This window comes from Hyperoodon ampullatus, assembly GCF_949752795.1.
Source record: "Hyperoodon ampullatus genome assembly, chromosome: 11".
Taxonomy (NCBI): Eukaryota; Metazoa; Chordata; class Mammalia; order Artiodactyla; family Ziphiidae; genus Hyperoodon; species Hyperoodon ampullatus.
The window spans coordinates 39598853-39625210 of NC_136924.1; the positions used below are offsets into that span (position 1 = coordinate 39598853).

The 26358-nt window shown below is 45.5% G+C and overlaps 1 protein-coding gene across 1 annotated transcript in view; it reads right to left on the reverse strand.

Moving 5' to 3' along the window:
- Positions 1-26358, reverse strand: part of EFCAB6 (EF-hand calcium binding domain 6) — a gene marked incomplete at both ends in the record, with an annotated part of 231404 nt that overhangs the window by 60199 nt on the left and 144847 nt on the right. The window contains 3 exons of the mRNA XM_079714428.1: positions 5652-5770; positions 12698-12794; positions 24001-24236. Coding sequence (XP_079570554.1) covers positions 5652-5770; positions 12698-12794; positions 24001-24236 — 452 coding nt within the window. The remainder of the gene's footprint in view (positions 1-5651; positions 5771-12697; positions 12795-24000; positions 24237-26358) is intronic.

The window sequence follows — 26358 nt, forward strand, 5'->3', positions numbered from 1 at the left end:
GGGTGGTCCGGTGGCTCAGAGAGCTGCCCTTCAGAGCACAAATGTCCAGCTGCCTAAGGGGGCAGTGCCCATTGGCACATTCAGCCAGTCCTGCTGGAGCCACAGATGAGACACCATGGGCTCCATCCCCATCCAGGGCCACAATCCCGCCCCTACGCTCCCCAGTAAGCGGCGGCCTGGCCTTGGATGAAGCCACGCCAGAGATGGGAAACCCGCTCCTTCAGGGACTGCCCAGTGGAGTTCGAGACGATGTTGGTCACGAAGGCATCCTTTATGCGGAGCTAAGGGCCTGTCCGGCTATCCGGCTAGTTCCTCCTTCATGTACAGCTCTTCTAACTCATCCCCGACCATCACGTCCCATTCGATCCTCTCTTTTCTGAACTGTTCCTTCAACCTTTTCAAATCCTTTCCCACCCAGAGGCTCTCCTGGTCCAGGTGTTCCACCAGCATGGCACGGGGTAGGTTCTCTCTAGGAACTGCCTTGGTTGAGGCAACAGAGATGACCCAGCTTCACGTTAACCGAGAGTCGTATGTCTTCCCGTGGGCCGATGCACATGACACAGGGACTTTTTAATAGTCTTTGCCTTTTATGTTGGAATACTAACATACAACTTACCTACCCAAAAAAGAAATGTGCATAACTTGGGCATTAATTATCTGCTGAACATTCTGCCAGGTCTGCGTGATCAGCTGGTTGTACACGACTGGCATCTATATGCAAGTTTCCCAGGCTGCTGCTGTCCTACCTGAGTCGTCTGTGCATTTTTATAATACACTGGCTTCATAGTTTTTCAGCAAAGTTGGTTTTAGATCTAAAATAGCGGAGTTCTACCCAATGAAATGAGGCTACAGAAGGGGCTCAGAACACTGAGCGCCCCCGAAGGGCGTGCCCCCCAGGGCTCTGTGCCCTGGTCCTGGGGTGCCCTGTGCCCAGCAGGCTCTGGGTCTCAGGCTCTTCTGATGGAAGCAGCATCCTTCCTCTTCCAATCCAGGGACCTCCCACTCCCCCGGCTCTGGGCCTCTCTGCTCACAAGGACCCCCTTTCCCCACCTCTGGCTAATGACTGTTTCTTAAGACTCAACTCAGGCATCGCACCTCCTGGGGGTCTCTCTCTGAACACCCACAGCCCGGGCTGCCCAGCCTCTCCCTCCTGGCATGCAGCTGCTGTCTTCCCGGCCGAGTCATGAGCAACCTGAGGGTGGAGGCTGCCTTCATTTCTGGAACCCCAGAATCTAGCACAGGGCTTGCAACTTAGAAAGTTTCAAGAAAATCGTGCTTAATGATTGCTCCGATGAATGAATGAATGGATGGATGGATGCACTTTCATCTTGTAATTTATTCTCGGCAGTCTCTCCAAAACCAGATGCATTGCTCCTGAAATCTCGTGCTCAAAGATCCTGCCTGGCTTCAGTTACCGGGTTTCCTTTCATAACGGCCTCCTTCAGGCTTGACGGTTGTGTACCTTTAACCCTCAGTGAGCCAGGCTCGCTTAACATGCACGTGCTCCCCACTCTGTCCGCCCCTGTGCAGTTAGCTGGGGCCACGGCCCGGCCCTGGGCCACGGGCTGTGGGCAGAAGTGTGTCCTTCTGGGCCAAAGCCCGCAGAAGCCCGTGTGCGGTCCTGTGCTCTGCAGGTCCTGGGGTACCCTGATGAGGGATGAAACCACAACTGGAAGCCAGATCCCGAATCACCACTTGGAAGAGAACGGTCCAGAAGAGCCGCTAGACATGCTAGACTTTGTGTGAATACGAACTAAGCATCCATGTGCCAGGTCACTGAGATTTGGGAGTTAATGCACTCATTTACTTCCAGCGTAAACGAGACCTGCCAGACTAACCCAAAGCTCTGAAAGAGTGCACTTCACAGGTGCTTCATAAATGTTGAGTGAACAATGGATGCTGACAAGGTTTTGCCTATATTCTCCCTATTTTCTAATTCTGTGTTTTCGAAAGAACTGGATGTTATTTTCCTACTCACTTCCAGCTACCCAGTTTTGGCGGGGGCTTTCCTCTTCTCACTAGCAGACCCCGGGAGCTGGCATAGTGTCACATTGGCCCCAGCTGCTCCCTGCCTTGCCGGGGGTCCCTGTCACTCCCGCTGGGTGGGAGGACGCCCCTCCCCTTGTACAGGCGACTGCAGGAGACTCCTGCTGTCTGTGCAGCCTGGCGCTGGCCACTGCCTTGCTGCCTAGCCCTCCTGCTTCGTAAGGCAGGCGGGAACTTGGAAGGAGTGGACCAGGGTGAGTCAGGGTCAGCAAACGCTGAGCCATTGAGAGGAGCAGGCCAGGAGGTGGAACGAGGGTGAGGACGGCTCACCGAGATCATGGAAACGCCTAGAAAACGGATGAAGAAAACCACACCACCAAGTTTATCATCTCTGCTGAGTGGGGTACGGCTGCTTTCTTGTTGTCTTTTCTTTTCCTTTATGCTTCTCTGGATTTTCTGAGTCTTCTAAAATGAGTGTGCATTAATATTGTAATCAGAAAATAATTTCAAATCTATATGATCTTTTTGCTACTAATTTTTACGCTTATCTATGCCAGGTACCCTCTTTATATCATTTGGTCCCCATTGCCATCCCATTGGAGAGATGACTGAAGCTCAGAGAAGGTGAGCCACTGGCCCAAGGTCACACAGCTCAGTCCGGGCACCATGGGCCAGGGTGCAGGCCCCCTCAGAGCACAGCCCCTCAGCTGCGGGTTCACTTCCTAAATCTCTCTCACACCTGTCACTTCCGTCCCAGTCCTCCAGGCACCACCCAGGGAAGGTCACCCCATCCTCTCGCTTAGAACACCGAGACAGCCCTGAATTCACCTCTGTGCCTCCCTCCCCATCTCTGGCAATTCATCCTCCTTCCCATGGCCAGAGTGATCTTTCTAGAACGTGGGCCTGCCTCCATCTTTCCCCACTAAACACTTGGCCTCCAGGATGGGGTCCCCACCTTGTCCTGCCCTTCACGATGTGGTTCAGCTGATGTGCAGCCTCCCCTTCTGCCTGGCCACCCAGGTGACCCTGCAGCCCTGGAATGTGACACACCCTTTGCCCTTTGGCTGGACGTTCATCTGGTGGCTCTCGACCCCACACTTGCCCTTTGCACATCTTCCCAGCTGCCCCCCGGCTGTGCCCAGGGAGCTGTGCCCTTGGAGGTGGGAAGAGGGCAGGGCCAGGCTGTTCCCAGGGGACCTCCTGTCATGGCTCCGTAGCTCCAGCTCAGCACAGCAGTCGAGGTTCCCGCAAATTCCAAGACAGCATCAGGAGTGGAGGCAATTTCCTGGTCTCCAAAACATACCGCCTCCCCTTTGCCCTGCAGTCGCTGGTGGGAAACAGTTCCCTTTTCTCTGTGTAACCTCCCCCCTTGCTCTTCCAGCCTGGGGGGCAGCAGCCTCCTGGCCTCTGAGTAACAGCGCAATCCCCCTTCAGACTTCTGGTCCTCCCAGCCTCCCTTGCAGGGGTGCAGCCATCAAGGGATTCTAGCCAAAAGAATTTGGGCAAAGTGACGGCCATGTTTCCAGGCCTGGTCTTTACAAAGCTGACCAGAGGGTCCTCTGTGCTCTGTTCCCTTCTCTGCTGGCAGACACATAAGATCCAGGGATGGTGGGACTCCTGGTCCCTGAATGACTGTGAACACAGCTCCCCAACACCCACACTACATTGTGACATCATTATGGGGCAAGCCCCTGGGATGCTGGCCTTGTTTGTTACCGCGGCCAGCCTACCCTGATCCATACACCACTTGAGCTAACTCAGCAGGGCAGAGTGAGGCACAGAGAGGTTAAGTAACTTGACAGGGGCCACACAGCTATAAGGGGTGGAGGCATGTCTGGCTGCAGAGCTCTCAACCACTCACCATCCACGGCAAACAGCCGGCTAAACAAAAGTAGATGAAATTCTCATCTCAAACAGTTTTCCGCACAGGGTAGATATTTGTGTATTTAATCATGTTAGTACATGTATAAAGAAACTTTAGCCAAAAGCAACAGTGAGTGTCTCCCTCCCATGAACATGGAACCTTGCTCTGTCCCCCGTCGGGAAGAGGGCTAAGCAGGCTCTCCTTCCACACGGAAACCCTCACGGGGACACCTGACTCCTACACCCCTCATTCTTGCAGCTTGCACCCAGCTCCAGGGCCTGTCCCATCCCTCCCTGATGGAGACCACAGACTCCCGATGCCCACACCCCACCAATCCCTTTTCTGAACTGCTTCCTGACTAATCTTCCTAAAGCATGGCTTGATCCACATCACATTTTGTTGTTTCCAAATGTCTCGTTAATACTGCCAGCAAGGGAGGACTGCGGCCAGGTGATCAGCCTCGCCTTTCCTTTCTCAGCCTGGAGCCCAGGCACTGCTTGGAGAATGCCTCACCCGTCCTCCCACCCCGTGGGTCAGGCAGCCCTCCTTCCCCATCTGGACCTTTGGAACAATTTCAACTTCTCTCCCACCATGACAGCCTCCTGCTCTTCCACGGCCCCCAGCACCCCTACTTTTGTCTCCCTTTCTGCTCGACATGTCCCTCCTCTGGCATTTATAACAGGCGACTCTGCACCCTGGTATTGGGGTGAATGCTTCCTGCCCCCTGACAGCTCCCCAAGCATCAGGATCACACAGTCACCTCCGCATCATCCAAAGGTCTACATGGTGAGAGCTCCACACATTTGGCCACTGCACCGCATCTTCTGATTACTCAGATGGACCCACTCATCTAGTCCATCAAAAGAGAAAACAGGTAGGGAGACCAAATTGTCCCTGAGTTGGAACTGATCTAAAAAAAAACAAACCAAAACAAAAAAGAAACCAAGGATTTTGTAAGAACTGAAAGTTGCTTTTCTAAATTAGACACAAAACAGCCCACCTAATTCTAAACTCGGCCAACATTGCAGCTTTCCCCTTTGAATAGATGAAAAGCTGAAATACTACATGAACTGCTCCATGGGCTTGCCTCAGAGAGGACATGCAATATTGGGGTACGATTCTGGGGGGATGCAAGTGGCAGCTAACATATAATGAAGAAGGAAGTAATTCAAAGATCTGGAACTTGGAAATGGACCGCATTGTTAGTGCACCTTGAAACTTAAACATCTACACAGGGAATGTTGTAACTGGGGGCCTGGTTCAAAAACAGCTAAATCTAAAGCACATTTTGAAAAATGTAGTCAATATTAGGTACTATTTTCAGTTTAAGACACCCTTGGGAAACCACTCCAAGTTACCAAAACTTTGGTGATTTTCTTCCAGCAAATTACTGATCTATAAAACAGTTGTGCAACATTGATTTCCATCTTTAGGTGATGGGGAGAGACTGCTTTTCCCTTTACCCATTGCAGATCTGTCTGCTGAGCTACTTGTATTAGAGTTAAGTCTTTGGGGAGGGACTTAGTTCTCTGAAACAGTAAAAGGATGTGGTTGAACTCCCAGTTCCTTGGAAATGCAAAACTCTCAAGTCTAATATTTAATACTGGTGACAAGTGTTTACCTGGCTCCCCACGTTCCTGAAGGCCAGCCTGTTGGCCAAGGCTTCTTTCTACAGGGGAACAGGACAGATACAACCGTAGGAAAACCATTCCTGGTCCCACCTGACCCCTGAGGAGTGACGAAAGCCTGGTGCTGAATTTGGCCGTCCGGAATGAAAAGCCAGTCTTCAGATACCACTCACCTCATCCAAAGCTTCTCAGATTCTCTGGGTGTGAGGGGAATATCAAAGCTGTACAGCGCGTTCTTTATATCCCGTCGTCGAAGAATGCCGTTGCCCTCATTGTCGGTTTCGATAAAATTCTACAATATTCCAAGGCGGCATTTAGTAACATACATAATTGCTCAGACAGTATACAGGCTTTTCAACAATCAGTATCTGGAACAATCTAAGACATTTTTCTCCCATTCCTCCTGCTTAAAAACCTTTTAATCCATGTCCTAAATACCCTCCCCATTCTTCTAAAGAAGGTGATCGGGCAAAACACGAACAAGTGTTAACATCCTAGGAGGGGCTTATTTCCGGGTAATGGGTGGTCTCAGGTGTGTGGCTTGGATTCTTCTCTGACTAACAACTTGGGATCAAACACTGTTAGAAATAAGAGTCGACCAGAGCCTGGGAAATGAGGCGTAGCCCACACTGCTTGAGGTTATCATCTCCACGACACAGCGAATTTGGCTGCCTGGCTGTTTGTCAGAGGGGAAATGAGGGTCGTGAGACTCTGGCTGTTGTGACAAGATGATATGGTACCATTTTAATATCCCCGAGGGGTGCAAAAGGCATCTGGGGATTTGTCACGACAGACTAGTAAAGCAGGTAGCAAAGGGCTCTCCGCTCTGTCTTAAATTGTTTCCAAACAATAGCTCATTCGCTCCTCCTTCTAATACACTGTGAGGGAGACACAGTGGGTCCATCTCCCAAGTCCTCTGTGAGTATCACACCTAATGGTGAAACCACGAAACATTCCCTGTATGATCAGGAGCCAGGCAAGAATATCTCTATCACCCTCTATTCATCATTGTACTGGAGGTGCCCGCCAGTGTAGTTAGGCAAGTTAAAATTGTTTAAAGGTGTAAAAACAGTCACTGAAACAGAACAGAAAAAAAGAATAAAAAGAAATGAGGACAGGGCTTCCCTGGTGGTGCAGTGGTTGGGAGTCTGCCTGCCGATGCAGGGGACACGGGTTTGTGCCCCGGTCCGGGAAGATCCCACATGCCGCAGAGCGGATGGGCCCGTGAGCCATGGCCGCTGAGCCTGCGCGTACGGAGACTGTGCTCCACAACGGAAGAGGCCACAACAGTGAGAGGCCCGCGTACCGCAAAAAAAAAAAAAAAAAAAAAAAAAGAAATAAGGACAGTTTAAGAGACCTCTGGGACAACATCAATGTAATAACATTCTCATTATAGGAATCCCATAAGGAGAAGAGATTGAGAAAGGGGCAGAGAACATATTTGAAGACATAATAGCTGAAAACTTCCCTAACCTGGGAAAGGAAACAGACGTCCAGGTACAGGAATCACAGAGAGTACCAAACAGGATCAACACAAAGAGGATCAAAGCAAAACACATTGTAATTAAAATGGCAACAATTAAAGGTAAAGAAAGAATATTAAAAGCAGCAAGGAAAAAGCAACGAGCTCCATACAAGGAATTCCCATAAGGCCATCAGCTAATTTTTCAGCAGAAATTCTGTAGGCTGATAGAAGGGAGTGGCACAATATGTTTAAAGTGATGAAAAGGGAAAATCTACAACCAAGAATACTCTACCCAGCAAGGCTTTCATTCAGACTTGATGGAGAGATCAAAAAAAATTTTACAGACAAGCAAAAGTTAAAAGAATTCAGCACCACCAAACGAGCTTTACAAGAAATGTTAAAGGGACTTCCCTAAGTGAAAAAGAAAAAGGCCACAACTAGAAACATGAAAATTATGAAAGAAGAAAGCTCATTGGTAAAGGCAAATATACAGTAAAGGCAGTAAATCAACCACATGTAAAGCTAGTGGGAAGGTTAAAAGACAAAAGTAGTAAAAGCATCTATATCCACAAAAAGTAGTTAAGGGATACACAAAACAAAATGATGTAAAATAAGATGTCAAAAACAGCAAGTGTGTGTGTGGGGTAAAAATGCCAGGATTGTTAAAATACATTTGAACTTAAGAGCCCAGCAACTTAAAATAATCACATGTATTTATAGATTGCTATATAACCTTCACAATAACAACAAAAGATCTATAATAGACACACAGAAAAAAAAAAAGGAATCCAAATGTAACACTAGAGATAGTCATCAAACCACAATGGAAGAGAGCAAAAGAAGAAGAAAGGAACAAAAAAGAACTATAAAAACGATCCCCAAACAATTAACAAAATGGCAATAAGTACATACCTATCAGTATTTATATTAAATGTGAATAGACTAAATGCTCCATCAAAAAACACAAAGTGGCTGAATGGATACATAAACAAGAGCCATATATATGCTGTCTACAAGAGACTCACTTCACCTCTAAAGACACACACACACTGAAAGTGAGGGGATGGAAAAAGATATTCCATGCAAATGAAAATGAAAAGAAACCAAGGGTAGCAATACTTATATCAGGTAAAATAGACTTTAAAGACTGTAACAAGAGACAAAGAAGGACATTATGTAATGATCAAGAGATCAAAGAATAGATATAACAATAAAGATATAACAATTCTAAATATATATGCACCCAATACAGAAGCACCTAAATACATAAAGCAAATATTAACAGACAAAAAGTGAGAAATAGACAGTAACACAATAATAGTAGGGGACTTTAATATCCCACTGACATCAATGGACAGATCATCCAGACAGAAAATGAATAAGGAAACATTGGCTTTAAATGACACATTAGATCAGATGGACCTAATTGATACATATATAGAGAATCAAAAAACAGCAGAATACACACTCTTTTCAAGTGGACATGGAATGTTCTCCAGATCACATGATAGGACACAAAACAAGTCTCAGTAAATTTAAGAAAACTAAAATCATATCAAACTTTTTTTTCAAGCTTTTTTTTTGACCACAGCAGTATGAGACTAAACATCAACTGTAAGAAACAAATTGCAAAAATCACAAACATGTAGAGACTAAACACTATGCTACTAAACAACAGATGGATCACTGAAGCAATCAAAGAAGAAATAAAAAAATACCTGAAGACAAAAAAAATGGAAATACAAGGACCCAAAATCTATGGGACACAGTAAAAGCAGTTTCAAGAGGGAAGTTTATAGCAAAACAAGCCTATCTTGGGAAAAATCTCAAATAAATAACACAAGCTTACACCTAAAGGAACTAGAAAAAGCAGAGCAAAACCCAAAGTTAGTAGAAGGAAAGAAATCATAAAGACCAGAGCAGAAATAAATAAAATACAGACAAAAAAAAACAATAGAAAAGATTAATGGAACTAAGAGCTGGTTCTTTGAAAAGGTAAACACAATTGACAAACCTTTAGCCAGACACATCAAGAGAAAATGAGAGAGGGCCCAAACCAACAAAGTCAGAAATGAAAAAGGAGAAGTTACAACTGTCACTACAGAAACACAAAGGATCATAAGAGATTATTATGAACAATTATATGCCAATAATATGGACAACCTAGGAGAAGTGGACAAATTCCTAGAAATGTACAATCTCCCAAGACTGAACTGGGAAGAAATAGAAAATATGAACAGACCAATTACCAGTAATGAAGTTGAATCAGTAATAAAAGAACTCCCAAAAAACAAAAGTCCAGGGGCAGACGGCTTCACAGGTGAATTTTACCAAAGATTTAGAGAAGAGTTGTCAATCTTTCTCAAAATTTCCAAGAAACTGCAGAAGAAGGAATGCTTATGAATGCATTCTATGAGGTCAGCACCACCCTGATGCCAAAACCAAAGATATCACAAAAAAAGAAAATTATAGGCTACTATCACTGATGAACATATATGCAAAAATCCTCAACAAAATATTAGCAAGCCAAATTCAACAATACATTGAAAAAGATCATACACCATGATCAAGTGGGATTTCTCCCAAGGATACAAGGATGGTTCAGTATCTGCAAATCAATGAATGTGATACACCACATTAACAAACTGAAAAACAAAAATCATATGACCATTTCAATTGATGCAGAAAAAGCTTTTGACAAAATTCAACACCCATTTATGATAAAAACTGTCAACAAGGTGGGTATAGAGAGAACATACCTCAACATAATAAAGGCCATATATGATAAGTCCACAGCTAACATCACACTCAATGGTGAAAAGCTGAAAGCATTTCCTCTAAGATCAGGAACAAGACAAGGATATCCACTCTCACCACTTTTATTCAGCATAGTACTGGAAGGCCTAGCCACAGCAATCAGACAAGAAAGAGAACGAAAAGGAATCCAAATTGGAAAGGAAGAAGTAAAACTGTCACTGTTTAAAGATGACATGATACCATACGTAAAAAATCCTAAAGATGCCACCAAAAAACTACTAGAGCTCATCGATGAATTTGGTAAAGTTGCAGGATACAAAACTAATATATAGAAATCTGTTGCATCTCTATACACTAATAATAAACTATCAGGGGCTTCCCTGGTGGCGAAGTGGTTGAGAGTCCGCCTGCCGATGCAGGGGACGCGGGTTCGTGCCCCAGTCTGGGAAGATCCCACATGCCACGGAGCGGCTAGGCCCGTGAGCCATGGCTGCTGAGCCTGCGCATCCAGAGCCTGTGCTCCGCAACAGGAGAGGCCACAACGGTGAGAGGCCCGCGTACCGCAAAAAAAAAAAAAAAAAAAAAAAGGTTTGCTGAAGAAACCAATGAACTTATTTTCCAAAAACACCTAAATAGCAATGAGCATATTAAGCTGCCCCCAAATGGGACAACTCCTATGTACTTCTGAGAATGCAGCTGGAGGTGCCCCCAGCAGCGCATGGCGGAGCGGGGAGCCCCATGACTCTATGTGAAGGTCACTAGATGACTGAACGCTGAATCCTGTTCAAGTTCAAACGCGGTTTTACTGGAGAATACATCCTTTTGGATATTAGCAGGTCCTGTTTGGCAAATTCCCAACAGAAATGCGGCAGAAGGGAGACTCCACACCTTTGGTCACCTTCACCATCTCTAAATGCTGGGACCCAGAAGTGAAGAGCGGGGATGGGAGCAGCGAGTGAGGACAGCCGTCTCATCACCAGTTGGTCCGGTGGGAATACTGCTGGTCTTATTTACATATTATACTTTCTGCCGGTTTAGAATTCAGAACTAATTCCTTCAGTGCTTTAGTCAAAATAAACTGAGAGAATGGCAGAGATGTCCACATGTGCAGGACCATTTAGTCCTGTGGGGGCCAGTGAGGTGACACAATGCTTGATTCTGGACAAAGCGCATCCTCTCCCCGCCAGGCTGTCCTAGAAGAGATGGAGGAGGTCTCCGTCCGATAGACGCAAGGCTCCTGGTTTAGCAGCACAGCACCCTGGGGTCCCCAGGCCTCCTCCACGCATAGTTTGGGGTCCTGCACGACATCAAGGATGAAGGTGGCTATGAGAGGCCGTGGAATCGAGGTGGAGTGAGAGTCCACACTGACGGGGAGGACGTCACCCAGCCAGGAGGCCGGGACAGGAGGGGAGGGGGCCCTGAAGGGTGTCGTGGAGCTGGGGGTGGAGGCGTTTCAGGAAGGATGGACTGAACAAGGCAGAAACAAAGGCCTCCACAGCCTCTGGCCACTCCCAGCAGCCTGCTCCTTCCAGAGCCCATCTGCTTTGTTAATAATCTGTCACCTCCCCTGGTTCGTGAGCTCGGCCAGGCGGGAGCAGACAGGCCTTGGTTACCACTGAACCCGGGGCACAAACCCCTACGCAGTGAGTCTGTGCTAAGTCAAAGTGGGGTCGGATGAAGCTGCAAAGGGCCCTGGCCGTGGCCCTCCGGAGTCCCTGGAGTCAGACCACAGGGCAGGGCTGCTCCCACGAGGGGAAGGAGGGCAGGGCAGCTTAGAGGGGAGGCACGCTGGGGAGAAGGGGCTTTTTCTTAAATAGGTTTGAGGGAGTTTGAAGGCCAGAGAGAAGCAGGGGTGGGGCGGGCATGCAGGAAGGCGGTCAGGTGGCCAGCTCTGCCCTCTCCCTGGCTGGCGCTGCTGTGTCCTGTGTGGCCGCTGTTTACAATCCAGAGCTTGCCCTGCACTCCGCGACCCAACAAAGGACTGCTCTGGAAGGCTGGCCCGGCCTCAGTCTGTGTGATTTGCCAGCCTGGGCTGGCACAGTCAAGGCTGTGAGGCAGCCTGGGTGCTTAACAGGACTTAAAAGCGGGACTTCACATCGGGCACAGGCCAAGACAGAGCAAACATAGATAGAAAATGACCACATGAAACAAAGTGGAGACATTCTTCAGAATAGTGTGAAAATACTTCCGTAATGCAGTATACAAATTTTTTTTTTTTTTTTTTTTTTGCAGTACGCGGGCCTCTCACTGTTGTGGCCTCTCCCGTTGCGGAGCACAGGCTCCGGATGCGCAGGCTCAGCGGCCATGGCTCACGGGCCCAGCCGCTCCGTGGCATGTGGGATCTTCCCGGGCCGGGGCACAAACCCGTGTCCCATGCATCGGCAGGCAGACTCTCAACCACTGTGCCACCAGGGAAGCCCACAAATACTTTTTAAAATGAAGTTTTTGTGTCCTTGTTGCATTGAGAAGTGGTGAGCCCATATCCTAGACCTCAGGATGACCCAGGCTTGCATTTCAGATCTACTGTCCTGCAGGTTCAGCTGCCATGGTGAAGAGTATGTTCCCATCTTGACACCATAATCACAGTTTACACAATTACACATGGAGGGTATTCACCTTCAAACTATGCTTTCTATAATTTTAGCAAGACAGGAAGAAATACCTCTTTAAAAAGCATGTTTATAACTGTGTAAAAACAAGAATGATAACATCTTACATTTTTCATTTAAATTTTTAATTCATATCAAACCTGAGATAAAGTCAGCAATTTCAGTCCATGTAACTCTTAAAATTACTTATTTTTCTAAAGATCAGTTGACCTTGAATGTGAGAATTTATTTTGAAAAAGTATTTTAAGAAAAAAAGGAGTCCCTAAATTGATACACAAAGTTGCTTTGCCATCTTAGTGACTGGATGGAAAATACCTCCCTCATCACAGTAATCTTGGAACATTGAAATAGATTCCCTTTCCTTTTAAGGAAATAATCATTTTCTTACCTTAGACAAGTCTGACCATCTGGTTTTTGCTTTGGTAACAAGATACTGATGAGCCTGTTCACAAGCTAGTTCTGAATCTGGAACCTTCTGTTTTGGTCTTAAAAGAAAAAACAAAAAATGAATCTGTTTAAATTTAATGGACTCATTAATCTCCCAAGGGATTCTCCTACCCCAGTTTGTTTCAAAGATAGCGTTCAAGTCTGCTATTTCACATCTGGTCTAACTTAATTCTTAAAATACAGTCTTATTTCCCCAGCTGCATGTTAGGGAAATCTTAAATTTTAGGAGTACTTGCTTATTTCCAGATAAATGTTGTTCAATTTTTCCTGCAGTTCACACACAAAAAAGGGCTCATTTATTCCCAGAGGGATAAAAACCACACTATAACATTGTCTTCAGATGAATACAACTAAAACTTTTATTTCTGAATGTACACGTTGGCATGATCACGCAGACCAAAGCAAACAGTCCAGGAACACTGTGTGAACGTGACCTACAGACTCAGTCTCAGCTCGTGTTCAAAGGGTAGGTCTATGGGATGTAAAATGATCAAAACTCTGTTTACTCACAGAACAATGGGCGCCAAGGACACTTAAAAAAAGACTGTGGCTAGGCCTCCACGGGGAGCAGTGAAGACTGTGGCTGAAGGAGTTTGGGGTGCCCTGGATTCTTCCAATCACTAAAACAAATTAGGGGCATGTGAAACCCTGTAAAACCCTTTGCCACTTCTTTCTCCGCAGTCGCCTTGCTTGGAACCACGCTTGCGCACAGGCACGTGGGTGATCAGTGCATCTTGCCTGAGGGTGAGTAAGGGGGACACCTGAGCGAGGCCCCACAGGGACCCTCACAGGAACTTCCCCTCAAGGGAACCTGGAAAACCAGGGTGGGGACAGCACACAAGCCCCATGTCACCCTTTTAAAGAAGTGATGTTATTCATGCTCCAGCAGGTGAGCTGCTCGTAAGGAAAAAAAAATCTAAAGTCAACCAGGAGTCTGCCAGTTGAGAAAATGCAGCAGTCAAAGGTTTATGTGATCCCCAAAGACGCGGCTTTGTAGCTGACCCTTTACCTGTGATGCCAGGTGGGGAGCACTGTGGTTTTAGGGTAATTGTGTCCTCCACAAGCTCTGTGACCAGTCAGCCTGGAACTACCGAATCTGGGTTTTCACACCAGTGCTGGCATTGCCACCCCAGTTTGCAAAAGGGGATGCTGTGGTTTAGAGAGGTGAAATCGCCTGCCAAAATTGCACAGCCAGTACCGGGAATCCTGGCACTCAAACTCAGGGCCCTCCCATGCCAGAGGAAGCCTTTCTCACTGTTGTCATTCCGTCTGAAGCTACAGTTTTGGTAGCCCCTCTAACCTCACTCCTCAGAGGAAAGGATCCATTAAATATTACATTTCACAGAGGTGAGGCCACCCATGGTTTTTACATGCGCAGGATCTTCTTTTCACTTAACGTGTCTATTTCAATTCAACTAGAGCAGTTCTGCTGAGCGCCGCTGGAGTGCCAGGCACTGTGTGAGGTCCTGGGGAAAGTGAAGCCTGCAGCATCCCAGAGAAGGCCCTTCTGGAACATCGCACTACTGTCCTACATTTTAAAAGCAGACAGCAGGACACAGCACTGGAACCAACAAATTAAGCAGTAATCATTTCTCTTCATGTGGCTTCTCCTTTAAATCCTTTCTAAGAAACTCTGCTGCTGGTCTCAGCTATCCTGGACCACTCCTCAGGTTCCCTGATGACTGACAGTGCTCCGTACACACTGGTCACCAAGAACACCGTGGCCCTCATTACCCCAGAAGCCCACACTGTGCTGTTGACCCATGTGTCACACGGAAAGGGTCTTATTCAGACCAGCACTTCTTTGGTGAATTACATAAACTTTGACTCCTGTGGTTTGGCAAACAAAAATTCTTGCATTTCCTCAGTGGGCAGGTGCTGAGGACCCGCTGCAGCTCATGTCGCTGCTGAAATGGACCAAATGAGGTCATGCCCACTTTCATTTTCTCTACTGGCAGATGCCAACTTGTGGGGAACACAGGTGAACTATGGCTGGCACACCTCCCCTGACTGAGACCCCCCCAAGACACACAGTCTTTAAATTCGCCAGTTGCTTCTATATTACCAAGTCCAGAGTCTCTGCTGGCTTAACGTGTGACGCTGTTAACCACCTCCCCCTCTCTAGTCACCTTCATGATGCTGCTCTTTAAATGATACCATGGGTTGGAACACCCACCACCTGGCAAACGTGTGCCCTCAGTGAGTGACTCTCCCTCTCTGCCTGCGCCCTCGACCACTCCTTCTCTCTCCTTCCACCCCAAAGCTTATGTACTCTTCTGAGAGGTCATCCCTGCTCCTGTCCCCAGCTACCACCTGGATGCCGTGTGCCCACACTTCTGTGCCATTAGCACGGTAACCTCACCTGCTTCTCCATTCTATCTCCAACTGTCTACCGGACTTCACAGAATCATAGAATTTCAAGGGTGGAAAAGGATCCAAAGATCAAGCAGTCTAATCTTCTATCGCTACTTTACCACTAAGGTTCTGGAAGGTTGGGTGGATTATGTTGCATTTGCACAACGATTGTTTAAAAGGACTGTAGGTCCTCATGATCCCTATTCCCCTGCCTTCACCGTTAGGCACCTCGTAAATCCTGTCTGAACCCAGAGGACGCACCTGGACTTCCCTCAAAAGGATGGAGATCCTGAGAGGCATGTTCTGTCTCTGCAAAGTCAACTCACTATCAAGCTGATCTCACTGTCTAGACGCATGTCCAAGCAGCCTCCCTACCCAATTCCTTTTCCAGGCTATGAGGCTGGATTATTTTTCTTAGTGACTCGGGCTCAAACCAGGAGCTCCTACCTATTTCCCATTCATTTCTCCTCTGTACCATTTTATACCCTTGTCTCTTCTAGAGAGATTGGAAGGTTTTTCTGTGGCCTCTTCCAGAAGTTACTTATTTTCTCTCCTATTGTCTGCCTCTTTAGATCTTCACAATCAGTCAGATCCAGCCTTCCTACCAGCCAGACTGTCAGTCACAAATACATACAATGTGCTGCTCTAAGCCCTACAAACACAATGATGAGCATGGTGAACAGAACCGATGTCCTCAAGGAGCTCATCCTGTTGTGGCACGAATGTACAGCACACACATGGAAAAATAAGTGAATCAGATAACTTCAGCTACTGAATGTGACTGAGAATGATGGACCAGGGCGGGTTCCGGGGCACTTCAGCCAAGAAGACCAGAGAGCGGGGACTCCTTGAGGCATGAGTGGTGACGAGGTGCTGTGTGATCCTGGGGAGCAGTATTCCAAGCAGGGCAAGGGTCCTGAGATGTGCTTCCAGTCCCAGTTAAGATGGAGTAGACACACATACTTACTTCATCCTCTCTCTTCCACTGGTTACAACCAAAAACTCTAGACAGAATACAAAAAAGTAACTCTCTGAAGACAGTAAAAAGTAAATAACAGGAGGCTTATGGAGAGGGAAATCAAAACTTGAAGAATGACATATAATGGTGAGATTCATGGGCTTTTTTCCTCCCATATTTCCAACTTAAGGGCTGCTTAAAGGCAGTCCTAATTCTGGAACTGTGCAGTGGATGTGGACATAAAAATCTCCAAAAGAAAGTCTGTTTTTCTGACCGAAGAAGTAGGAAGGTGAGCCCCTGAAGTACAAAGAGCATGGGGGAATCCCCCTTTCTTGTCCCTTTTTACTGTCCCATTCCTGAGTGGAGGCAAGCCCAGTTTCAAAACTGTACTTCTATGGTGGTGCCAGCAATAGTATTGGCCAAGTAGGTACCCACAACTGAAATTCTTCTCTCTAACCAGAGGAGATGGTAAAAGGGGTCCCTGTGTTCAAGGAGGATTGGAGAAATCCACACTATTTTCTCTTCCTCGTTTTTCTCTCACCATGTTGGCCTGGAGGTGGACCCAGTCATGAGAAGCACTCAGTAGTACAGAATGGCTAAAACCTAAGATTTTCCAACCAGAAGAACAAAAAAGTTCTGAGTGCTGGAGAGTATGGGGAGAAATCATAGAGACAGCTAGAAAAAGGGATGCCCAAATGAATGAAGGAAGTTCCAGGTTCACCTGTGATGTGCACATGTGTGAAACTAACCCAAAGCAGCACAGTGAAAGGTTTGAGAACTTGACTACAGTGTAGTTAAGACTGTCTTCTGCGTGCTGCACTCATGGGCTGACCTGATAGAGCTATAATCGCTTTGAAAACTGAACTGATATTGAAACCACAGAAAGCAGGTCAGGACTTGCACTCTGAAACTAAATGGATTGATTGCCTGCCTAAAAAAGATCAGTCACTCAACACATTACCAAGGATTTTAACAGGACCAGAGTGTCACAATATAACATTAAAAATGTCCATGGGGCTTCCCTGGTGGCGCAGTGGTTGAGAGTCCACCTGCCGATGCAGGGGACACGGGTTCGTGCCCCGGTCCAGGAAGATCCCACATGCCGCAGAGCGGCTAGGCCTGTGAGCCATGGCCGCTGAGCCTGTGCATCCGGAGCCTGTGCTCCACAATGGGAGAGGCCACAACAGTGAGAGGCTCGTGTACCACAAAAAAAAAAAAAAAAAAAAGTACATGATACAGTCCAAAATTACTCAATATACAGAGGACCAAGACAATCCCAACAATTTTCAAGATAAAAGACAACTAGCACCAACTCCAAGATGACCCAGATGTTGAAATTATCATATTTAAAAGCAGCTATTATAACCATGAAGTAAGAGTACACATTCTTAAAATAAATGGAAAGACAAGTTCTGAGCAAAGAAATTGCAGTCCAAAAAAAAAAAAAAAAAAAAAGAACCAAGTGGAAACCTGAGAACTGGAAAAAACAACAACTGAAATAAAATTTTCACTGGATTGGCTCAATGACAGAGGAGTGAGTCAGTGAACTTGAAAATAGATGACTAGAAATAATCTAATCTGATCAACAGAGGGAAAAAGAAGAATATATCTCCAAGGACTATGATAGACCTGTGATACAAAAGCAAAAGGTCTAACATCCATGTCACTGGAGTACTGAAAGGAGAAGAGAAAAAGATTGGTACAGAAAAAAATTTAAAACTTCAGGAAATAATAGCTGAAACCTGCCCAAATTTGGTGGAAAAACATAAGTTTACAGATTCAGGAAGTTCAGCAAACCTCAAAAAAGATAAACTCAAAGAAAATCACGTTCAAACACATCATACTAAAACTACTGAAAACCAAAGCTAAAGAAAAAATCTTGAAAGCAACCTGAGAAAAATGACATATTACAGAGGGAAAACCATTTGAATGACTGTAGATTTCTCCTCACAAACTGTGGAGGCCAGAAGACAATGGAACAACATTTTTAAAGTGTTATAACAAAAGAATTGTCAACCCATAATTCTATATCCAGAAAAAAAAAAACTGTTAGGAATGAAGGAGCAATAAAGATATTCTCAATGAAGGAAAACTATGATAACTTGTCTCCAGTAGACATGCTAAAAGAAGTTCTTCAGGGGAAGGAAAATGACAGCAGAGAGAGACACTTTTGAGCTTGAGAAATAAAAGAAGAGAGGCAGAAATGGTAAATACAAATATACTTTTCCTCAGAGTTTCAAAACACATGAAGCATAAATTGATAAAAATGGAAGGAGAAATAGACAGATGCAAAATTATTGTTGGTGACGTCAACACTCCTCTCTCAGTAATTGATAGAACAAATAGAAAATAAGCGAGAACCTAAACACTATAACCAACTTGATCTTATTGACATTTATAGTACCCTCCACCCAACAACAGGCCAATATACATTCTTTTCAAGATACATGGAATGTTCACCAAGACAGACGTTTTCTAGGGTCGTAAAATGAACCTTACCAAATTTAAAAGAATTAAAATCATACAAAGTGTATTATCTAAACTGAACAGAATTAAACTAGAAATCAATAACAGAAAGATAGTTGGAAACCATGGAACTATTTTGAAAAAAAAAAACCATACTTCTAAATAATCCAAGGTTTCAAGAAACAGTCTAAAGGGAAATTAGAAAATATTTTGAACTGAATGAAAATAAACACTACAACATATCAAATTTGTGAAGTGCAGCTAAATCAGTGCCTACAAGGAACCTGATAGCATTAAGGGCTTATATAGAAAAGAAAGAATTCAAATAAAAAATCTGAGTTTTCAGCTTAAGAAAATAAAATAGGAGGGCAAACTACAGTTGACCCTTGCACAACACAGGTTTGGACTGCACGAGTCCACTTATATGCTGATTTTTTTCAATAAATATATTGGAAAATTTTTGTAGATTTGTGACAATTTGAAAAAAATTCATAGATTAACCACATAGCCTAGAAATATTGAAACAAATTAAGAAAAAGATATGTCATGAATGTATAAAATATAATATATGTAGATACTAGTGTATCCTTACATAGGCATAAGGTGAGTGATATTTAATATAAAATTAATATGTTAGTTTTCTTCCTGTTTTATAACTTTGCTTTCAAGGAATTATATTACTGTACAGTGTGCTTCTCTCTCTCTCGTATTGGAGAAATTGTGTATCAGCCTATCATCACAGGGAAGTGGGTTTTTTTTAGAGTAATGATTCCAATACTATATTATGAATATGATTGGAATGCTGTATGCTATAAAAATTTTATAATGATTCATTCTTTAGTGTATAGGCTAGGCTACCATGAAGCAATTATATCGATTACACCACACTCCCATAAAGCAATCATACTGCTGCTTCTTTGTTAACAATGCATGAATCGTTATACCTCTAAACAAATATGAATTTCTTTTTCACATTATCTTTCCATTTTTGATGTCCAGAGATACACACCAAAATGTATGACGCCTGCAGTGTTTTGTACCATATGAGACAACATTGATATGTATACGGACAGCCAGGTGATTTATCTTGTAAAAGACAATGTAAACTTACAGTATTGATAAATACAGTACTATAAATGTATTTTCTCTTTTGCATGACATTTTTTTTAACATCTTTATTGGAATATAATTGCTTTACAATGGTGTGTTAGTTTCTGCTGTATAACAAAGTGAATCAGCTATACATATACATATATCCCCATATCCCCACCCTCTTGCATCTCCCTCCCACCCTCCCTATCCCACTCCTCTAGGTGGTCACAAAGCACTGAGCTGATCTCCCTGTGCTATGCGGCTGCTTCCCACTACCTATCTATTTTACATTTGGTAGTATATATAAGTTTCTTACGACTTTCTTAATAACATTTTCTTTTCTCTAGCTTGCTTTACTGTAAGAATACAGTATGCAATACGTATAACATACAAACTATGTGTTGATTGACTTTATGTTATTGGTAAGCTTCCAGTCAACAGTAAGCTATTAGTAGTTAAGTTTTGGGGGAGTCAAAAGCTATACACAGATTTTTGACTGTGCAGGGGGTTGGCACCCCTAACCCCAGTGTTGTTCAAGGATCAACTATATATTTAAAGCAAGAAGAAAGGAGAAAACAGTAAAGAATAGAAATCAATGAAATCAAAACAGAAAAACAATAGAGAAAAAGAAATGAAACATAAAGCTGGTTCTTTGAAAATATTAATAAAATTGATGAACCTTCAGCTAAATGAATCAAGAAAAAAGGAGAGAAGACATCAACTACCAATATAAGAAAGGAAAAAAGGGACATCACTAAAGACCCCACAGATATTAAAAGAATAGTAAGGGAATACTATGAACAACTTCATTCTTATGAATTTAACAACTTAGATGAAACGGACCAATAGTTTAAAAGACAAAAATTACTAAAACTCAGTCAAGAAGGAATAGAAACCCTGAATGATCCTATAACTATTAAAGTAATTAGATTTGTAGTTAAAATTCTTCTGACAAAGTAAACTCCAGGAGCTGATGATTTCATTGGTGAATTCTATCAAATATTTAAAGAAGAAATAGTGATTCTGTATGAGGTCTTCCAAAAAACAACAAAAATGTATTTATTTTCTTTATGAAATAAAACTCCTATCTTGTAATTACCATGTGGGTCCATTGAAACCTCTTAGAAAATGATAGATCATGGGATCTTAGTGGTCTTGATTTAATCATACTAGATCTATTTCATTATTCTAGGAAATATTCAATCATTGCTCATTAATTATTTCCAGCTATGCTAAAAAAAAGGAGACTAAATAATAAGAAGAAAACAAAAAATGATGGAATCTCCTAGCAGAATGATACAATATTGAAATGAATCACCACTATTACATCATCCTTCAGTTTTCTGATTGCACTGCTCAAAGTGTAACAGCATCTTTCAAGAAGGTAAAAAGAAGATAGTGACACCATCCTTGTCGTCTTATGTTAGCTTTCACTGAATGTAGTTGAAAATTGAGAATTCTTATCTCATGCGCAAGTGGCAAAGGGAAGAAAACTGAGATCAGAAAATGTTTCGCAATTATTCGATGAACCAGAAGATGACAGTGAACTTGATCATATAAGCCAAATCTCCTGATGAGTGAGTAAGTGATACATGTCTAAGAGCAACAAGGAAATTTGTTATTTTCATTTAGTTAGTCATTCATCAGGAAGGAGTGGATCGTACAATATTTTGTGAAAAGAAGCTGACCATCTAATTCTGCTAAAAGGACACTTGACAGTATTCTTTCATCTCTGATGATGTACATGTACCAAAATGTACTTGATGTGTGTTGTCAGTAGATAAATGGACAAGGCCCGTGTGTTTTAAACAAGGGAATAGATTGGGAGGGAATAGATGGTGTAAATGAAACAGGTCATTGGACCAATCACTCTAATTGGTATTTACACATTTAAAAATGATGTGCAGTTATAAAGCAAACGAGATGGTCTTCCTCTCTTTGACAAAAGTATGAATATTCAAAGTTTCCAAAAGTAGTGCATTTTGATGACGCAGGTGGAAAGTGGAGGCCCAGAAAGCAGAGGGGCCCAACTGAGAGGGCAGGATGGCTTCCAATAAGGCAAGGCGTCTAGGTTTGGCTGGTGGAGAGTGAGGCTGGGGAGGGTGAAAGAGGCTGAGCTCTCCAGGCAGAGGAAGTGGCCCCTCCCCAGAGGCATCCTGGGTTCCAATCTCTGTCCACCGCCCATCACCTGGGTCCTTTTGGACGAGTCAGTAACTTTTCTCTAGGCCCCGATTCCTTCATCTGCAAAGGCAGATAGGGATGCCTCCTTAAAGGGCTGTGGGGTATGAAAAGATACACCTTCATGAAATACAGGTATGGGGTCCGGCCATGGGAAGGCTTGGCTTTCTAAAGCAGTGCCTTGGTTGGGGTTGCAAAGCTCGCTCTCCACCAGACCCTTGGAGCCCAAGCTGGGTCTCCCTGGAACCAGCCACTTCCTCTATATCCATCCTCTACTCTGGGGCTGCTGAAGGATATTTCTACGGCACAACGTGACCCACACACTCCGCAGCATAAAATCCTCTCCTGCCTACTGACCAAGCCTGGCACTCGAGCCCATCACATCCAGCCCTCTTGCATCTCGAGGCCTCCTCTCCCACTGTGCATGCCACTTCTGCACACGCATCCTCTCCCCGTTCCCTCAATGTGCTCCACACTCCCACCTCTGTGGTTTTGCAAATGCTGTTCCCTGGCCTTGAACCACGGTCTGGTAACCTGCACCGGACGAACTCACTCACACCTCAAGACCCAACTGAAATGTCCTGCTTTTTCTGTGCACCTCAAGCAGGCTTAGCCTCTCGCCTCCCTGTGGCACTTCAGACATCCTTCTATTTCTTTATTTTTGTACCTGTCGCAGTTCAGCCCCAAGCCCTTCAAAGGGAGTGTTCATCTCATCCATCTTTGTACCTCCGAGTCCTGGGGTGACACTGAGCACACAGCAGACCCTCAGTAAATGTGTGATGAATGAACAAATAATACAACTAAGAAGGTGGAATCATTTGGATAGGAAGACTGCGCTTTGTGGTTGAAATTTTCCATATCCGTTCTGCATACATTCTCCAGAAAGTTCTTTCTGAAGGATGTTTTTGTGCTTTGTTTTAACATTAAGCAATCAAGTCTCATATTAAAACTCTTCATAAATGGAGCAATTGGAAGCAGGTGTTCAACTCACGTGTGATATGATCATTTCACTTAGAAAGAGACTATAGTCGTTTTCTTTCTTGCTGGCTTTTTAAGTATAGACAAAATAAAACCAAAGCAAAAAGCAAATTCAGAGGGAAAAATTAAAGTGCAAGATCAGAGGGCCTCTGCAGCCTAGCCAAGTGCCACAAAGTCTGGCTCAGTGACAGGGGCTTCTGGGGATTCCCCCTTCCAGGAGTTGCCCTTGCCGGGTGGAAGGGGCACTTGCCTATAGCTCCTGGGGGCTGGGAGCACCTCAAGGGCAGAAGGACCCAGTGAATGCCACTACTGCGTTGTATCACTGTAGCAGCAAATGCAGTGGATGGTAACGTTTCAAAAAATATTAATAGTGTACTTATAATAATTGGTAAAGGAGTGGCTGAATGGCTACTTCATTCATGCCTGTCAACAGGTCTCAATGGGGAGCAGACTGTGACACGTCCCGGTAAGATGGGAACCCACTACCGCTTCAAGAAGCAGATGCTCTTACTGAGAGAAGCCAAGGAGACAAACGGAGTCACAGCTCAGCGGGACGCAGAGACTTTCCTGCCATGAGTGAGGCCGGCATTGGGTGGCGGGGATCTGGTGGGGAGCACTACCTAGGAAAGGGCTGGAAGGGGTCCTCGCACCTCCCAAAGCAGCTGGCACGGCTGACCCCAAATTCATAAAAAGAAAAATATACAAGTATATGTGTGTATTTATGCACATAGAAAAAAGACTGAAATGACACTCAGTATCCATTAATTACCATAAGGCGTTCTGTGCTTCCCCAGTTCACACCTACTGCCCAGGTTAACGTCTCAGTCCTGGAGGAAGTCCACGTGTTCTCCTGACAAGCACCGCGCCTCCCTCTGCATACGGTGTCCCCAAATGTCTTGGAAGGCTGAGCAACACGTGTATATATCTGACCCAAGGCTCATAAAAAGAAAAACATATATGTATATATTTATGTGCAAAGCAACAAGACCGGGATGATACACTTTGAAATACAAAAATGACGCTCACAGGTGCTTAGATCAGGTGTATCTTCTAACCTGTATCTGCATTTTCTAGTCTTTCTGCACTGAATGTGTAATTCTGAATGTGATTTTTCTTGAACTAAGGAAAAGACAAAATAAACAGCTCTTGGGGGGCAACTCCATCATTTGCACCATGTGTGGACACGGCGTTAATGCTGACCCATGCTGTTCTCCTACCTAATGAGTCTCTGAGGCGCGGTGTCTTCTATTCTGAACGGTCTCTTCTCACACAAATTTTGAAATTCGCGGAAATTTAACGTGACGCTGAGCCTCAAGCCAAGAAGGCCCAGGAATCGCTCGAAATCCTCATCCTTCAGGTTGAAGAGCAGGTGCTGCAGCAGCCGGTGAAGGTCGTGCATGGTGACGATGCCATCCCTGTCCGTGTCCATCTTAAAGAAGGCCGCGGAGGGGTCCTAGAGTCAAAAACGCAGCGTCAAAGCCTGTCCCCCGGAGCCTAACGAAATCCCCCCACCCCTGCCCCCTGCGCTGTGGACTCGTCTCCAAAGTGAGGAAGGAGCCATGTTTCGACTTGGCTTTTTGGAGATTTCACTGCTCCAGGAATAACCTTGCCATGATTTGCTTTCCCCAGGAAATGATGAACTATGTCCTCAGGTACCCTCTTTTAATGCAAAGAGTTCAGGAAAAGGGACAAGAAAGGTGTTTCTTTCCCTTCTGCTCCCTCGGCTTCTGGGACCGGTACTTCTAGTACCAGAAGTAAGAATGAGTATGCTGGAGCTTTCCAGGATATATAAAAATCCTGCCCTCAAGTTTTTATACAACTTTCATAATGCTTGGCAACTTCTGTCCACGGGAAAGCCAGCGCTGTGCTGATCTCACCCTGAGTTGCCGCCCAGAGGCTGGGCCCTGTTTTGATGCCTGTGCTGAAGGCCCCACCTGAAATCTGCCTCTGTGTCTGCAGGTTGTGCTGCACAAAGGCGGTGATTCCCATTTTGCAGATGGGGAAACAGAGGCCTGCAGGGAACTTGTGGTTGAGGCCAGGCTGCACAGCTCCGGGCACACCCTGGAGGCGGGTTGCTTAGTTTCAAAGCCCAGCTCTGCCGGCTACTAGCAGAGTGACCAAGGGCAAGAGACTTAACCCTGCCAGGCTTCTCATATGTAATGGGAGGAGTATAAAGTCCCTGCCTCCGGGGTGGTTGTGAGGATTGAATATGCTAACGAGGTGAAACACTTAGGAGGTGACTGACAGGTTTCCTAAGGGCTCTAAAATGTTGTTATTATAACTGTTGCCTGAGGTCGGACAGCAAGTGCCTGGCAGCGGGATCTGAATCAGGTCTGTCTGGGCCAACACCCTGCGGTACCCACACACGATCCTGTGTCTCAGGCTTGGAGAGCTGCAGGTGTTGTGGTCCCAGCACCCCTGTTGCCATCAGCCTCTGAGGCGGCCCCACCCACGGATCTCTCTGGCTACTTCGGAGGCCCCGCCTGTACCTTCACGTCCCAGGACCCTCCACAGAGGTCACGTAAGGCAAGCCCTGCCATGACTCGGGTGTCCAGTTCAAACCTTTGGGGATTTTGTGGCAAGATCTATCTGCACTCACTCACTTATTCTTTCACCAAAAATTACTCAGCACTGACACATGCAATCACTGCACGAAATATGGTGGGAACCGCTTCAAGTGCTGCCCCACCTCTCAGAGTCGCCACTGTCCAGCGGCCTCTTCTCCAGGAGCACCGCCTGCCGGGGCTGCAGGCCCATCTCTTTGCTGCTGATTCCCTCTACGTCACAGCTCCAAGCCCTCCCACACCCTCCAAACCCCCATCTCCAAAGGCTGTGAGGTATCTCCCCTTGGATGTCAAAACAAGCAAGGCCAAAATCAAACTCCTGGCCCCCGCTGGACCCAGCTCGTCCTCCGGGTCCTTCCAGCTCGTCCTCCAGGTCCTTCCAGCTCGTCCTCCAGGTCCTTCCCAGCTTGTCCTCCTGGTCCTTCCCAGCTTGTCCTCCTGGTCCTTCCAGCTCGTCCTCCTGGTCCTTCCAGCTCGTCCTCCAGGTCCTTCCAGCTCGTCCTCCTGGTCCTTCCAGCTCGTCCTCCTGGTCCTTCCCAGCTCGTCCTCCTGGTCCTTCCAGCTCGTCCTCCTGGTCCTTCCAGCTCGTCCTCCAGGTCCTTCCAGCTCGTCCTCCAGGTCCTTCCAGCTCGTCCTCCTGGTCCTTCCCAGCTCGTCCTCCAGGTCCTTCCAGCTCATCCTCCTGGTCCTTTCCAGCTTGTCCTCCAGGTCCTTCCCAGCTCAAGAAGTGGCAGCGTCTTCTTTCTGTTGCTCAGACCACAAACCTAGGCAGCGTCCCCGGGTCCTCCCTTTGTCTCACACCCCGCATGCAATCCGCCCACACAGCCATGGGTTCAGAGCTTCACTTCTCCCACTTCCACTGCCTCCACCCGGACCCAAGGCTCCTGGGCTTCCCGGCTCCCACCCTCGCCCAGCCCCCTATTCTCACAGCAGCCAGTGATACCTGCACAGCTCTAGCCAGTGCACGTCACTCCTCTGCTCAACCCATGGCACTCAGGGTCCAATCCTCAA